The following is a 17,661-nucleotide window of genomic DNA, read 5'->3' on the forward strand; positions in this document are numbered from 1 at the left end:
TTCCAATGTTGTAACCATCACTAAAATATTCTGGAAAATACTCGTTATAATCACCTATTTGAATATACTCATTGGTGGCAAATCTTCATTCCTTGTGAGGTATATTTTATTTTAGACTAATTCTCATGTCTCATAGGGAATTCAACAAAACATCCAGGCAGATATTCACAGGCACTTTGCATACATGCACATAAAATTCACTAATTTTTTCCAACTAAGTCAGCATTTGGTCTGACTAGAAAGTGGATGGCTTAAACTTTACTTTTTGTATTATATTCAAAGGAATTTATTTATTGGCAAGTATTTTTTAAGGATGGATTTCACAACTTCAACTGTCATCTAATTCCCAACTGGAGAGGAGAGTTGAATTAAGAAACTTTTTTTGAAAATGGTTCTTTATCAGCTCAAAAAGCAAAGAGGATCCTCAAAAATGTGGATTGAGCAGATAATAAACTCTCAGCCCCCCAAAATCCAATGGAAGAACAGATTAGCTAATTCTTCATGTTTTTTCTGCACATATCCCTTTTATTTAAATTGAGGTTTTGCCTGGTCACATTTACTGATAGAACCCTTGCTACTTAGAAATTCTGGTTGATATTTAATGTGACATGGATTTGTCTTTTACATTCAAATAATCCAGGTCTGCAGTTCTTATCTGCAGTTCTAAAATTTCAAAAGCTCTGAAAGCTAAGGATTTTATAACCCAACTGTTGGCAAAACTTGACCTGAGCTGATGTGAAGCTTTTTATACTTTTAATTTACCCACATAGTGTGAATGTTCATACTCTCTACTATAGAACTATCGATGTGTTGTATTTCAGGGGGCTTAGTAAGATTTTTTACCTTTCCAAAATATGAAAAATTTTAAATTTCAAATTAGTGTGAAACCAGCAAGAATTGTAATAGTAGATGATGTTATTTTAAATAATTTTATTTGTTCTTATTTTTGTCTTTGAACATTTATCATGGGTTTTCAAATCTTTCCAAATAATTAAGGAAACAACTTAGTACTCTATTATTTTATCAGTGGAACTAAAGCTTATTGTATTCAGTGATTGAAGATAAAATGGTAACATTTTCAAAGTTACTGCCATTATAGGGATTTGCAGATGTGTGACTTCATTTTCTATTTTAAGAAAGGAATCCAAAAAATAATGAGCATACTAGTATTGAAGTGGAAAGAGGTGATATGATCAGGCAGATGATAAAAGATCGTATGTACGCTGCTAATATTTCTATGAAACATGCTGAATATCACATAATAATCTTTTTAAGATACAGAATAAAATTAGATGTCATTCTTTCCCTAATAAGCAAAGGCTTTAAAAACTAATGAGACTAAATGTAATCAAGGATATAAGAAAACAGCCATTTCCATGGACTGCTTATTGAAAAAAAAATATGTACAAAGGTCAGAAGCTACAAGAGAACTCGAAAATTATATCCTTTGTCCAAAATGATTCTACTTCTTGAATTCATCTTACAGAAATAACTAACATGCATCACAAAAAACATTATATGGATGCTCATCACTGCTTTATTTTATTAAAAACCACCATAATACACATGAATAAGGATTGATAAATTCTTACATATCCCTGCAAGGAATATAAATCATATTATGAAGGACTGTATAATGGGTTAAAGTATTCAAAATATATTTTAAGTGTAAAATGACAGTTAGAAAGTATTATGTACAGTTCGAGCCCCACCTTCTTTATACCCAGGTGTGAAGATGTGTGTATATTGTTTTGTTCTCATAATTTTCTGTATTTTCAAATTTTCTACAGTACATATATTTACAATAGGAAATTCTTAATATTATTTCATATTTCCTGGGTTATATACACATATCTAAAATTAATTGGGGAAAAAAACAGACAAAAACAGGTATACACTACAAAGCGAAGAGTCCTCAAGACTAACAAAGTGAAGCAAATGCTCCCGCAAAATTTCAAGGCATTTTCTAACTGATCGCCTGTAAAAGAAGGATGCTACCTATATAGATAAGTGCAAGTTAGAGAAGTTTATTTTATGGCATTTATCCAATCCATGATATGCTATTTTAGCAGAAAATGCACTTTCTGTAAAGTGTTGTATTTGTTTTTCAGAATTTTTTTTTTGTTTTTCAGCCTTTTTTCTCATCTGAAATTCTGAAATCTCCAAGGTACTTGATTAAAATTTCAGTAAAATAGGAAGTAGCACTTTTCTCCCCAGATTCCTCATTTCAAATATTAGCACACAGGGTGGAATTTTTACCTCTTATTCATGGTGTCCAGCTCTTAACATCTTAACCTGGCAGAAGGACCAAACTAGCTGTAAATCTTCACCCAGACCACACTTGATTACTGTATGATGGGAAAATTAAACGTGAATAAAACAGCTAGACCATTAGGGTGTTCTTGGAAGAATAAACACAAGTTGGAAGTCTTCTGTGGATAGTGCAAAGTACAGGAAGGCAATCAATCATGTAAACATCAAATGAAAGGTTGGTAAGGAAGCCATTGGAGTCTGTCAGGCGCTCCCTGCAGTAAATGGCTTATTCCATTTCTTTTCCCTTTCCCTCAGTTTAGAAAAATGAATTCTGTGGAATCTCCAACATCCTAAAAGATTTTGCAAATTCTTATTCCTGTTTAAAGATACACTTTGAATGGAATGAGCTCAACCCATCGCAGAGGAGTTTTAGTGTATATGAAATGGACACAAACATGTCATAGTGTATACCTCCCTGACTTTTTCCCTTCCTTCCACAAACAGGAAACTGTTAAGGCAGCAATAATAGAAGAGCAGAAGCGAAGTGAAAAGGCTGTGGAAGAGGCAGTGAAGAGAACAAGAGATGAATTGATAGAGTATGTAAAAGAACAGAAAAGAGTAAGTATCCCTCGAAGGGCTTTACTTTGTGCTTCCATAAACTGAAACATTGGCTTTCATACAATAACATGACATTTTAAAATATTTAAAATGTCCTTTGTCATCTAATTTAAGAATCTCCAAGATTCTTTTTCTGATATAATTATATATTCTGATAGTTCTATCTTTAAACGTAAATTCCATCTGTCAACAAAAAGCAACACTGAATAACTTCTTGCTAAACTCCTAGAAATGACCTATAGCATATCCAACTTAATTACCTCATGAAGAAAGTAGGCAGTTTTAGATTTTTAGTTTTTTTTTGCCATAAGTTTGTTAATTTCTTACACTAGTTGTTGAAATTTACATACATCCTTTAGGCCTTCTGACTGTGTTAACACCACTCTGGTTCTAGTAGACTTATACAGTTAGCAAGTTAAGGTTCTTCTGTCATAGTTCCATTTCAGAAACATAATTCAGAATATGCTTCAAAGAATTCAAAATACATATTGAAGCCTTACAAAATAAATGCCACTTCAGTGCATTGTGGTCTTATTAAAGTGTGAGTTTGAGCAGTGGCTGAAAAGAATGGGTCAAACTTAATTTGTAGTCTTTTCAACAGATCTTTAGTCTTAAGTAATAACTTAAGATAAGAAACACATAAGATGTTTAATGGAATCTCTGTAATAAGTATATTCTAATATAGTACATAATAAGTTATATAATAAATTTTCTTATACACGGTGTTTTATGTCTTATTTGTATGTTTGGTATAACATATTGTATATTATAAAAGGAATATATTTAAGGATTATATACTATATAATATTAGGTATAAATATGTAATATAAACATTATATAACATCTACCATGTGTGTTATGTAATATAACATATCATAAAAGTATAAATAAAGCATAAAACAGTGTGTTTATGAGGAAATTTGACACATGATATCTAAACTTAATTGGTGGTCAAATAGCAAAATAAATAGAAAATGTAAGATTACCCTTCAGTTGGCAGTTAAGTAAAGGCTATGAGTACAGTAAAAGCATATGACACCAGCTTAATTCCACACTCTTAATTTGAAGTCAAATTTGATATGATAAAAAGAAAATTCTCACCCCTCAGTAGCGACCATTAGGTTTCAGCAAAGGAGAATTTGTCAGCAGAGTAAAAATTGCTAATTAAGCTTTCCAGGTGAATTATGCATTCATAGAAGCATTTTGTGTGGGATTAAATTTTTGTGCATGTTATGCAGGTGTTTTTAAAAGCAGTTTCACCCAAGTAAATTCCTGATAGGTGCCTAACCTTCTGAAGAAAAATTCTGAGCCAAAAATAGTCAATTAACTTTTTAGGAAGTGATATAGTCTCAGAAAACTGCTATTTCCATATGTATCCCCAAAATGCCTATTTTCAATAATCTGGTTTAAAAATACTCATGCAGCAAAGGAATTATAGATGTTTTCCACATATGTACAGCAATTGCAGTAATGAAAGAATGTAGACTTCAAATAAATTCAAGGTGTCTTGTGCGTGTATCCTTTTCTATCAGGCTTTCTTAATAATATAGAACCAATCTTTACTTGAGCTCTAAATCTGAACAAGAGATTATAGAACAAAGCAAACCCATACATCACATTATTTTAGATTAGTATTTTTTTGTCAAAATGGAAGATTTTTCTTAAAAAAATTCAAAATTCTATTGCTTTCCCATCAAAAGGAATCATGTGGCTGCCATAAGAAATGTTTAAGATGAGAGCAAGAAATGCCCTTCTAGGAGTTTTCCGGTCCCTATGTGAGCAAATTAACCCTTGAAGAGGATTGACAATGAACTCTGCCAATTAATCTGTGTGTTCTTACAAATCCTATTAAAGAATTAGTATTCATTTTTATTAGGTAAACCAGTTCTCACATGTAGAAACATTCTTTAAATAACAGCAACAAAATCAGGACATTTGATTCTATTTGCACCGAAGTTCCACTTCTTTATGCTTTTTCCTGTATATGGTAAGGGGAATAAATGTAATACCTACCTTACAGAATTGTCACTAACAATAAACATGTAATAAAATAGAACAGCTAAAGTAAGGACTCAACAATATGTGCTATGATTTTTATCATTTTCCTGCATTGTTAGGGGAAAAAACCCAGAAACTTCTCCTAGCATTATTTTTTTTTTTTGCTAATGAAAAATGTGCTTTTCAGATTAATATTTGACATTCTCTTTTTTCTGAAGTTTACAGTGTGATTCTAAAAGTTATTCCACTCGTTATTAGATTCACAGAAGATTAGAACTGATTTAATCAGTAGACTAGTAGGAAGTTTATTACTTCCACTTGGGGATTTGGGAGTTATTTTTATAACACATTGTGGAATACTTTTAATATTTGAATGTTTCCATCTCTTCAAACAGAAAAACTATAAAAAAGAAAAATGGATAAAATATCTGAAATGGAGTACCAACTAATTACTAGACCTCTTTTTATATAACTTTTTAAAAATTTAGATTCTCTATACTCTTCTTCTTTCCAAAACTAGATTTCAGTATTTCAAGTTAATTTGAATGAATATCTTTGGGCTTGGAAATTTTTCACAAAAAATAAGATATCTCATAGCTTATAAAGTCATAGAAGAAACAAAAGTTTTTTAGCAAATTCATAATCTTCTTCTTGTCTCTTTCCAAAAGACTAAATTAGGGCAACTCATCTCTACTTCTTCCTTTGTAAGATGGATTTCTATTTGCATCAGAGAAGAACACTTTTCCAGAACAAAAATTTTCCTTTCTCCTCTCCAGCTTTTTTTAACTAGAGAGTCAATTTGAGATTTTTAGCATTAGACACCTCAAAAGCCCTATAGACCTTAGTTCCAACTGGGCTTACAGTCCAGCCTGTGAAGTAATCTTCCTCTTTTGAAGTTTTCAGAAATCTTTGAAGAAGAAATCTAATGTTGTGTTAGTTCCTGTCTTTATATGTCTTTTGTCCCAAACAATTTTTCCTTTGACATCATCTTACCCTTACCAAATTCACTAAAAGGCTGAAATGAAGACTGTTTTCCCTACATCTTTCCCTTTAGTCTTTTACTTTTAAAAGATAGGGAACCACAGAATGAAAAATCCAAATGCTTAACTTTTCAAATAACTTATAACTTGTCCTACAGGATAAAATGCAGTAGAATCACATATCACCAGAGTGAATAACGTTGCTTTTTCTGTGTGTCTGCAGTCAACAAGTTTTTAATCAGTTATCCAATCCTTTTAAGTATTACTATTCTACCATGAATTAAAATTAAAATTGTAGAAGAATTAAAATTATACTGAGAAAATGTTTTACTTTTAAATGCCATTTCAGTTTTTCTTAAATCAATAGAGATATCATCAAATTTTATAAATACTATTCAGCTGGTCTAAACACCTTCAGTAGGACAAAGGGGCTACCTATACATGTGCTAATTAACTGAATTGTAATTTACACTGAAATTGCATACTAAATTATTTACTAAGTTGGATACATAGTACTCCTATTGTTAGTCCAAGTCATAATAATAACCAACAATTAGTATGGAACCAAAATATCCAAACAAAGAGAGCTTTCTAAATGATCAATCAGAAAAATAATTCAAATTAATAATGGGTCTGTTCCAGTGATAAAAATGATTTTCTTTTAAGTATTCTAAGTAATAGGGACTTTTTAATCTTCTGTAAAAATCTATCTTGTTAAGCCCAGAAGAAATAATTATTATATTGAATTCACGGTTAGCATGGAATTGAAAAGTTGCTGTTTTGTGGCCTCAACTCTTATAAATTTTCCATTAGTCAATAAAAATTTGTTTTTTTTAAAGATTTATTTATTTATTTATTTGAGAGAGAGAGAGCGAGCATGCATAAGCACAAAGGGAGGGGCAGAGGGAGTGAGAGAATCTCAAGCATGCTTCCTGCTGAGCTTAGAGCCTCATGCGGGGCTTCATCTCCCCACCCTGAGATCATGACCTGAGCTGAAATCAGGAGTCGGATGCTTAACCAGCTGAGCCACCCAGGTGCCCCCAAAATTGTCTGGATGTTAATAAATTTAGAAATCTTCACTATGATTTGTACAATCCAAAGAAAAGGTAAATAGGAAAACCTGAAAAGATTTTAAGATATATTTAATTTGTCTGAGAGTCAGCTAGGTATCTTCAAGTGTAGTGATTTGCATTGGGAAGGCCGTTAACTGTATTTCATTGAAACTTAAATTTTGGTCCAAACTTTCTTGAATAATTATAAATTCTACGTAAGAGGTTGCAAACTGTAACCTGTGGGTCAAATTTGGTTTGCTACTTGTTTTTGTAGTTTTATTGAAACATACAACCATACGCATTCATTTATGTATCATTTTTTAGCTGGTTTCATGCTGCAACAGCAGGGCAGTTTGAGATTCTATTAGGGCCATATAATGTAAAATATTTACCATCTGACCCTTTATAGAGAAAAGCTTATCAACTCCTGTTCTGGACCATCAAAATCATCTTGTGGGGAAAATGTCTTCCTGTCAGGCCTTTAAAATATTTCTTTCATTATGCCTCATTGTAACTAGACAGTTGAAATTCCATAGGTGCCAATCTGGGAAAGATTTTTCTCTCGATGATAATTGCCAGGTAAGGTATTATTATAACATTAAATCTGGTGATTAGTGGCATAAACTGTATTTTAGACTAAAGGAGATTATAGAAAAATGAGATAGGAAAGACCACATCCCTTGACACTTCCCTAGAGAGGAAGAATTTGTGGTTTATAATGACCTATGGCCCTTGGATTAGAATGGAGTGTTGCAACTCATCCCACAAGTTAAGACTGTTACACATGAGCTTGCTATGAGGGAGGAAGTGTGAATAACATTCAGCAAGCAACAACTACTCACAGCCAAGCAGTGATTCCTAAAAAATAAAATCTTGTCCAAATGTAATAAAAGATTATTTTTTTTCCTCTTAAGAACCAGAATTATGCCCTGTGTTTTCTAAATCACCTCCAGGAAAATAATCTTCACTTTAGAGGATCCTTTTAATTTAGATCTTTAGAGAAGACTAAGGAGCAATTATCTTCACTTCAGAGTTTTTATGGTCAAGGCATTGTCAGAATTTCTTAATTTTAAAAGGACTCTTTCAATCCAGTTTTGCTACATATTCTTGAGTATTTGTATCTCAAACTAGTTATTTAAAGGTAGTATTTGGCCAAAATGAATTCTGTGATCAGTTCCCGGTTACTTGAATTAAACATGATTTCAAGACAGTTATTTAATATCTTATGGTGCCTTACTTTTCTCCTCTTAATAATATGGAAGTTGCCCTGTCTAATCTTTAATGTCTCTTACAGCTCTAAAATCTATCAACACTATGTGTAACATATTCCATGACAACTGATAAATCTTTCAAGGGGTTTTGAATTCTTGGCGTAAATAACTTGCATCATACTAATTCTTTTATACATTATTTATACATTAGCATGGAAAATGACACTTTCTGGCATTCCCAGCCTTCTGCCTCATTTTCATTCTAATTAATTAGACTAATTAACTCACTCGTACTCATTTTGGGGCAGGCTGTTTATTGCCTGTGCAAAAAGCATCTGCCCTTATAACTTTTGATTTGGGTCTCATATAAGAAAATGCTTTTATCTGACCAAGGCATATTAAAATGAGTATACCCTCTTATGTACTTGTTGCCCTTTCATTCATACCTTATTTTGATGCCAAAGGGAATTAAATCTCCATACTACCTGTATTTCAAGTTAACTCATAAAAAATTTACCTTCCAAATTTATAAAATTTCATCCATTTCAAATGGTACAGTAACAAATACATAGAAAGACATATAGATTTGGAAATAGCCAGTGCATATCATTTTGCCAATTAATATTTCACTAGGTCATTGATTTGTCCTCCTCTCTAAATTTAAAGAATGGAAAACTTAATTCAGAAGGGATTAGTGAAACCAGTGAGGTAAATAGGTTTTAAAAGGTTTCATAGTTTATATAGGTGTGGTCTAAAAATTTATTTACTTTTTTTCCTCATCTTAGACTCTTTGAAAACTTATTTCATATCGTATACCTTAAATTAAAATTTATTGCCATTCTCCACTTTATATTTTAAGTCTTCTTGATCTTATTTTGCCATAGTCAGTTGCATAAGAATAACCTTGAAAAAATTTGTTCACACATGAAAAATCATGGTCTCTGGTGAGGCAGATCACTATTGATCATTTCCATTTGAGCAGGGGGTAATTGAAAAGATATTATAGATACAACTTAATGTTTAACATCATAGCCCATTGTATCTGTTTCAGGAAATAACATATATTCCAACTTAGAATTAAAATGACAATTTAGTATGTACACAGAAGAACTAATTAGGTATAGCAACTAATGTGCCCTTTAAGTGTTTTGGGGATAGTATTTTGTTTAAAGAAAAACAAAATTTCTAAACCAAAATACAGTTAAGTGTAAATACTTGCATCGGGGTCATTTAGTATCTAAAAATGTTTATCTCTGTGTAGTAACTTAAAATATTCATTTAAATAATTATTCAGTCACTTCTTGAGTTATTACCATGACAGTTGGCTTTATTCTTCAGTGAAAGCTTTTAACTTTTTCTTAAATATTCAGATGACTTTTCTCCATTGGTGCACTATACTAAAGTTCTTAAAATTTAGATAGTGATAAAAATTGATTCAAATCAAGGACAAATCAACAAAGTGTCAATTTTGAGTCATAGATTATGGCAGTTAGGAATTGACACGCTTGATGGATATACTGTCATTGAAGGCTTGTAAGTTAAGTATCACTTTTGAGATGGGCCAAACCAACTGAAGCTTTTACTCAGAATGGCTAAATATCTCATAATATAAATGGTGAGCAAACTGGTTAAGAAGGAAAACCAGAGGTCAGACCTAGAGGACGCAGTAACTTCAAAGGCCTCAAAATTGAAATGATGGTAGCAGTGATGATGAAAGCTAATACTTATGTAGCATTTACTATATTCCAGGCCCTTGTCTAAGGATAGTGTGTGTGTGTGTGTGTGTGTGTGTGTGTGTGTGTGTTCATTACTCACAGGAATACTATTAGCCATCAAATCATAAAACTAGAAAGTGATAGTCTGGGGGCGCCTGGGCAGCGCAGTGGTTAAGCATCTGCCTTCAGCTCAGGGCGTGATCCCAGCGTTCTGGGATCGAGCCCCACATCAGGCTCCTCCACTAAGAGCCTGCTTCTTTCTCTCCCACTCCCCCTGCTTGTGTTCCCTCTCTCGCTGGCTGTCTCTCTCTGTCAAATAAATAAATAAAATCTTAAAAAAAAAAAAAGTGATAGTCTGGCTCTGAAGTCNGTGTTCCCTCTCTCGCTGGCTGTCTCTCTCTGTCAAATAAATAAATAAAATCTTAAAAAAAAAAAAAAGTGATAGTCTGGCTCTGAAGTCTGAGCTGTTAACCAGCAATCTACCTCTGTGGGCAAGATGCAGCAATAAAGAACAGGGACAGAAGTTTATGAATAGGTCAGAAATGTAAATTTCAGGTTAAAAGCTAAGAACAAGAGGCTAACAGGGACCCATGCTTCTTTTTTGTTAGCTGTATGGCACTGGGTAGTATCCACCACATCAAATAGCTGTGGAGGACCAGGAGCACATGTTCTTTAAATTTTGGAAGGAAAGTATAAGGACATATTAAATAATTATGTAAAGACAAAATAATAGCTTGAAGCAACAGTAAACACCATAATACATGGCAGTGCTTGAATAAAGTTCAAATGCATTATGTTGACATAATTGCAATAGAAATCCAGAAGATCATTTAAGTCTAGAGTGATCAGGGTGGCTTTTTTCTTTATTTCAATTGGATAGAAATTAAAATATGGACTAGGCTATATAGTAAAAAGAAGATAAGTAATAGTACGTGAGAAACCAAAGGATTTAGTCTCTTACAGAAACAACCAAATTAATTTATAAAGATTTTACTAAAAAGCCTTTTTCTAGATTCTTGATATTGCCTTTTAGTTGCAATTTTAGAATGTCTTGTTTCATTAAGCTCAGATTATTGGGGGCAATGGGGATGGAAAGATTTTTTAAGTTTATGTTGATTTGCCCTTCAGCTAATCTTAGAAGGTAAAAAGTATTTATTCATTCATGAACTATTTATTAAGGATCTCCAGTTGCCTTCACTCTGCTGCTCCAGCCACAGCTCTTACACTATTTAGAAAGAAATGAAGGGTGAAATGGTATTACCAATTGCCAACATCTTGATCTATCCATATATCTATACGGCACGCTTCTGAGTGTGCCCTTCCTATTCCATCCTAGGTTGTATACTGTGAAGCTTGTCTAAATGTTTTTTCCATTCTGTAAAGAAATGTTGAACATCTTTAATAGTCTGAGCTCTGTGCTCAGGACCCAGGATAAATGAGATAATGAGAGCTTACCCCTCATAGCCATCATCATCATCATCATCATTTAGCAACTAAAATTAATAAAGATTTTTACATATACTATTTGATTCTTATAATCAACTGCATGGTTATTATGCTGTTTTTACAAACCAGAAAATAAAAGAGATGGTAGAAATGTTGACTCTTCCAAGGTTACTTCTAGTAAATAGTGTCACCGAGGCTTGAGTTTCCAGTTCTTCATCCTGTACTCTTTTCTCTGCATCACACCAACTAGCCTTGTCAACTTCCTTTATGCTAGCAGTTTCCTGGTGCTGTCTAGGGTGAGGCCAGTATCCGAAGATGATTATCAAAGCCCACAATGGTTAGAACCAGTGAAGAGGGACAGTCCCAGCACTGGAAGGGCATGAGATACTCAATAATAGAGAAAAGATCCTGAAAACAGGAGTCTGCATTCTACCACTCTCTTCTTCTTTTACGGTGCTTTCACTGTACTGCTGTGCCCAGTTTTGAGTTCCATATTTAGGAAAATATATTGGTATTTTCATAGAAATCAGAGTTCTTAGAGTGAGCTATGGAGGATATAACCTAGGAGAAGTGTTTGAAAGATCTGAGGTTGTTCAACTCTAGAAAAAGTTACTGTGGGAATTCAATAATACAGAAACCCAGAAAACATGATCTTAATACGATCTTAGTGTTGAAGGAATATCTAGAAATGTTTAACTTAAGTGGAATCTAGGTTGTTGAAGTGAAATGTTCTATATCAGAAAACAATACAAAACAACAACCCATTTCTTGAACATCAAGTTTGTCCAAAATACCATGGTAGCTGCTTTATTTATACTGTTTCACACAATCCTCAAAACAACCCTAAAATAATATCTGCACTTTAGGGACAAGGAAAATTGAGAGTCAGTGATATTTGATAACTGCCCAAGATCAGTAGAAGAGAGAGTTAAGATTAAACTTGGCTCTGTCTGACTGCAAACCATGTAGGGAGATTACCCAGTAACTACTGAAGTCTGGTGAGATAATTTGCTTTACACGTTATTTTTCAGATGGCATTCTAGGATTGTCACTTTCTCCATTAGCAGGCTTTCAATATACCTTTCTACTTATACACGCTCCATCTACATAAATTAGAGAAATTGGTTCCATCCAGACAAATTAGGAAGAAAAGTAGAAAAGCCTGGGGAGTGTGCAGTCACATACACCTCACTTGGGAAATTGCTTGCAATTATGTATCACATGCAATTTATAAATTATTTTTAAGTAGATTTTTTTTATTTTTAAGTAGATTTTTCACCTATTGTGAACTTTTGAGTACCCTAACAAAGACTATTGGTTTAGATTATTTTAAATATCATTTCATTCCCTCAGTATTTTAAGGTTTTGATTTATATAAAAAACAGGCCTGATGTTTTCCTGATTTTATTAGGAAATATTAGGTGGTAGTAAAAGATGGACAAAGTCTTAAAATGAGGTTTCTCTAAAATGCGCAGCATGAATTGGGCTATGAAGCTAAAACCACCACCAGCTTATATAATAGCAGTGATAAGGTAACAATAACTTTGTCTTGCTTTTTTAAAAAATGTGTCTAACTCCTAGGTAGTATTATCTGTAGCTTTGTCCAATTAACACTGTGTTTGAAACTAAAATTCTTAGCCTATTCTTTTTAGTTCTCATTAAAGTCCTTATGGGTTTATTCTTGGAATTGGTACACATTTCTACTCACATACAGGCTAATGTCAGACTCCCTTAAAACCATGCTTCCTCTAGGAATTAAAAAATGAAACAAAAGTAACATGTCAGAGTTATTTCAGTCCTTTAAAATAGATCCAAATATACAAGTCATTATTGCAAACAAGTTTTTTATGTAGCAAATTAAGAAAACTGAGTCATAATCCCAACATAATCTGTTTGAAAACCAATTTTGTTGAATTTTGAAGTTATGTTGTCATGGATAATATTTTTTTTTAACTTCATTTTATTCTATTTCAGCATGGAGCTGAGCAGTATAATCCTAGTATTTACTTCTCTGACACTTCTTAGTGGCTCTCAATTCTTAATTATCTTGCTAGGTAGAGAGAAGAAATTATTGTCATTTACAAGAAAGATACAAGGATTGAACAATAACAATTCAGGCCTTGCACTGATACCTACAAGAGCTTCTTATGAAACATTTACAAATATAATCACTTTCTCCGTGTACTTTAAACAATTGGACTGTAGAAATTATAGGATTGTGTAGGCTTACTCCGTAATAGGTTAATGTCCTTTGTATTATCCTGCATATTTATGAATGTCTGTTGCTTCCCATTCTTTGACTTATTTTTCAAATATATAAATTGTTAAGACATGAGTTATTTTTCATGTGCTGCTTTTTAATTGAAACTTCTAATGACTATTTTCTTATTTCCTTTCTTTATCAAAATCTCTTTCAGTACAAAGCAGATGGTATTATTACTAAAAGACACTTGGTAGTTGTTACATTTAAACTACTTGATTTATTATATAGTTGTTTTCCATCATATGTATCTCCTCAGCCGTCAGTTCTTTCCTTTGAAAAAATAGCAAAAATAACAATTTGGTTTGTAACTAATAGTGCCTTGGAAACAGCATGAAAAAATCATTTTCTAAGAGATGCGGTATTTTTCTTCTCATATGAAAACAGAGAAAACCTCCTTGACATTCTGTTCATTGCTGATTCATATGCACTGACATGACCTCTCTGTGCTCCTGTCTTGCTTTGGAAGCTTTGTGCTCACTCTTTAAAGGAAGGCCAATTATTTAATACATGTGAACTCAAGTCTGTAACAGAGAGGAAACAGATACATCATTTATTATCATCACATTATCTTTGAATGAAGTCCATTAGATTATGGGTGAATCACATGTCTGACTTAGTCTTTGACTAAATTATCACACAATTTTTCTTATTTTTTATTTTTTCTTATTTTTTAAAATAGGAATATTAAATGGATAGGCAAGACATAATTTTACTTTTCTTTCTGTGAGATTGATGTACCAGTATATATCTCTTCTTATTATTTTTTAAAGATACTTATTATCCTATATTCTTTTTCTTGTAGTTTTTCATTCATTCCCATCATTGATTGGTTCAGGTGAGATTCCATGCATGAGATTCCATAATCCTTAGTTTTATACATAAAGCTGCAACATTCACATGAATTTACCCTCTAAGAACTTCTTTTATCATTGCATCCTTTCAGCAGAGAATTTAAGATTAACCTAATTAAGATCCTATAAATATTTGACGGGTTGTTGGTCTATTTGAAAACTGTCTATTTTTTAAATTTAGATTGAATTCCTAATTTTATGCAACAGAGGTTGACTCTGATTAAGCAGAAAAGGAGTTTATTAATTAAGAGGTTATTGGGATGAGAGAAATAGGTTTTGAAGCTCAGCTTCCAAAAGCAAAGGCCAAAACCATGACATAGGACTGACCTAATGAGAAAATCCCGTTGCTGCTGCTTGCCCACCAAATGCCCCCCTTCCAACTCATTGCTTTCCCTTCCCCACTTACACCACTGCATCTCACAACTTGAAGTCCTGCCTCTACCCTGACCAGTAAGGAGGTCCCTTCTGGAGTTTCATCATCAGATTGTTCATTTCTTTTTGAAATTTCATGAGGGTAAACCTGATTGGTAGACTTTTGATCATGTACCTATATACAAAAAGAAGCTAAGAAAATACACTTTAGGCATTCTCCCTCACGGTGACCAAACTGATAAGCGTATACTATCTCGTGTTATGGTAAAGGTTTTCACAAAATGCCAAAACGAGAAAATATGGCAAATGTATACTATCCTACATTGCTTGACTTTTCAATATCAATTTATACCCTTTGTCAGTACTTAAACCTAACCTTTAAAATATACCATTCTTCCATACTTTAACCATATTAACATTAACATTAGGTAATATAGTGGCAAAGTACTTGAGCTATCCCGTATAAAAACAAAATGTGTTCATAAAGGGAATGGCCTAAAGTCTGTTGTAGGAACCTACCACAAGGCAAGTATAGCTGAGAGTGTGAGTGATCTGCTCACATACCTTCTGTTTCTTTCTCAAGTCTCATTCCATATATGTCCCAGTCCCTTACTAGGGCCTACTACTGAGCATGCCTGATTTAATAGTTCAGTGACTCAGCTAGACTGAGTTCATTTAGGGCAGACCAGGTCACATTTATTGTTCCCACAGTCTGATATACAGACTTTAATAGCACTTTTAATGAACTAAATGCTCCCTTTTAAAGGGACAGGTTTCCTGCCTGATGACTTTGCTCCAAAACCTTAGAGATCTCTGCTGGGATTCCTCGATCAGAACTTGCCACAGGCTCCATGTAGCACTGCTATAAAAATACTAACATTTCTAAATCCACGGAATCTGTTGGTCTTGTAGCCAGGATTAACTAGGAAGGTTCCTTCGTCCTTTTGTGCTCACTCAACAGCTAGTGACTTTTAAGTCACTTCATAAATAAGTCAAAGCAAGATTCCCAATGGGATATATATTATTTTCAAAAAGGCCTACATACCACTGTGCCTCTTCCTCAGTGGCAGGAGGCACAATGTACAACGAGTTATCTAACTTTGTAGAAGTTACCCTGATACGCTCAAGATCACTGGGCCCGCAGAAACTTCACTGAGGTATAGCTCTTATATTTTCATAATGATGTATCTCCCACCTTACTACACTCATATTGGACTTAGAGCTATGTTTTACATAGCTGTACAAAGGATCTTGAACACTTATTACTTCCTGCTTTCCAGGTCCTGGAGATGGAATGTCATCCTTGTAGTTGTCCTATGTTTGGTGAGACAGTCACGATCTTTGTGAAATATGCTGTGGTTCAGGGCCAAGTAATTTCTGTAGCCCTAAGAGGAAACGATGTATTGCTCTATAAAAACAGCTGTTACAGGTGTTGTCTCTCTATTGGGGAAGAAGGAAAGGACGATGTGCAGATGAATAGTCATATACCTGGTGCTGAGCGCTAGTGAAGAATGCAGGTGTGGCAGCTGCATATGAAACCACTATCTGATTAAGCCCCTAGTAATGTACCCTCCTCCTCCAGTGCCAGCTGTATACTCTGTGCGTGTAAGGTCCTACTGGGCTGGATGTGAGGCAGGTTCGGGGTATCATCATTTGATTCCCGCAGTCATCCTTTGTGACCACTAGTCCACAGTGGTATTCTGCATCCGCCGTCATTTAGAGTTAGCTCAGAGCTATTCTACAACAGTACCCAGAAGACCTGGCATTTCCCTTTCTCCAGTCCAGTTACCTTGCTGGAAAAGGCCAAGCTGAGGGTTTACAGTTTACATCTGAGATGTCATTACCGTACATGTCTTCAGGAACTTGCACTCTCTCCTTCACTCAGAGAGCTCTGGATCTGCGAATGACTCAGGAGTAGAAATTGGAAAAGACATTACAACTTTTTGTTGTAGTGGTTCAAGTCCAGTCTCTCTTCATTAAACCAAGATATCTTATCATTTTATTAAGTTGAATTTTTTTGGATGCCTATCTGGTATATGGATCATTTGATCCAGTAGCCAAAGCCAATGGTTAGTGCGGGCCAGAGCATTCTGATGACAACCCAACTCTCCTAGCAAGAACAGTAACCTTTTCCTCCTCCCTCTTGGATTTAAGTGTTTCTGCCTGAGGTCAGCCACCTTAGCATCCCACTATCTGCATTGAAAGCAGTGTTACCGAGGAGCACTCCTGGTCTTTAAAAGGTAGACAATGTTGTTCCCTGATGCTGGCTTTTCCCTCCCCGGGAACATTAGGGAATAGCTCTTGGCTGTGATTTTTGCCTTGAGCTGAGAATTTGGAATTGTGAACATTTCATTATCTTTTAAAAAGCTGTGCTGTGGAATTAAAAGCAAGTCAAGAATCTTGTCTTGTTCATTACTTTTTACATCGTTGTTCCATGTTAGTAGGCACTGAATCCTCCAAAGTCTTGGCTGCATTGGTCACTTCATTTCAAGTGACTATAGTTAATAATTTGTTACTTTGCTACTGCAGGCTGCCAGAATTTACTTTTTTTTTCTCCGTCTCTTTCAGAAACCAGCTGGACTTTTAGAGCCATCAGCCCTTAGAGAACCAGAACTAACCATAGATCTTTCTGATTTTCCTGAGGCTGAATTGCCTTCAGCCACTTCTTAGTAGCCATTTAGTATCAACCAGGGTTTTCCTCTTAAACAGCAGAAGCTGTCTCTGGCTGGTTAAGCAGTAAAAAAGTTTATTAAAAGGAAATTGAGTAGTTACCAAATTGTTGATAGCTGGAGAACCAGGGTCAAGGTTAAGCATCTAGAAATCATACCAAAACTATACCACAGAACTTGCTTAAAGATAGGTCCCCCTTTGCTGTGACATTCCCATCAAGCGCTCTAAGCAC

General features: G+C 34.1%; 1 protein-coding gene across 1 annotated transcript in view; it reads left to right on the plus strand.

Moving 5' to 3' along the window:
- Positions 1–17,661, plus strand: part of CCDC91 (coiled-coil domain containing 91) — a 322,822-nt gene that overhangs the window by 260,391 nt on the left and 44,770 nt on the right. The window contains exon 12 of the mRNA XM_034646529.1: positions 2,758–2,871. Within this exon, the coding sequence (XP_034502420.1) occupies positions 2,758–2,871 (114 nt within the window). The remainder of the gene's footprint in view (positions 1–2,757; positions 2,872–17,661) is intronic.

Source organism: Ailuropoda melanoleuca, chromosome 16 (genome assembly GCF_002007445.2).
Source record: "Ailuropoda melanoleuca isolate Jingjing chromosome 16, ASM200744v2, whole genome shotgun sequence".
Classification (NCBI taxonomy): Eukaryota; Metazoa; Chordata; class Mammalia; order Carnivora; family Ursidae; genus Ailuropoda; species Ailuropoda melanoleuca.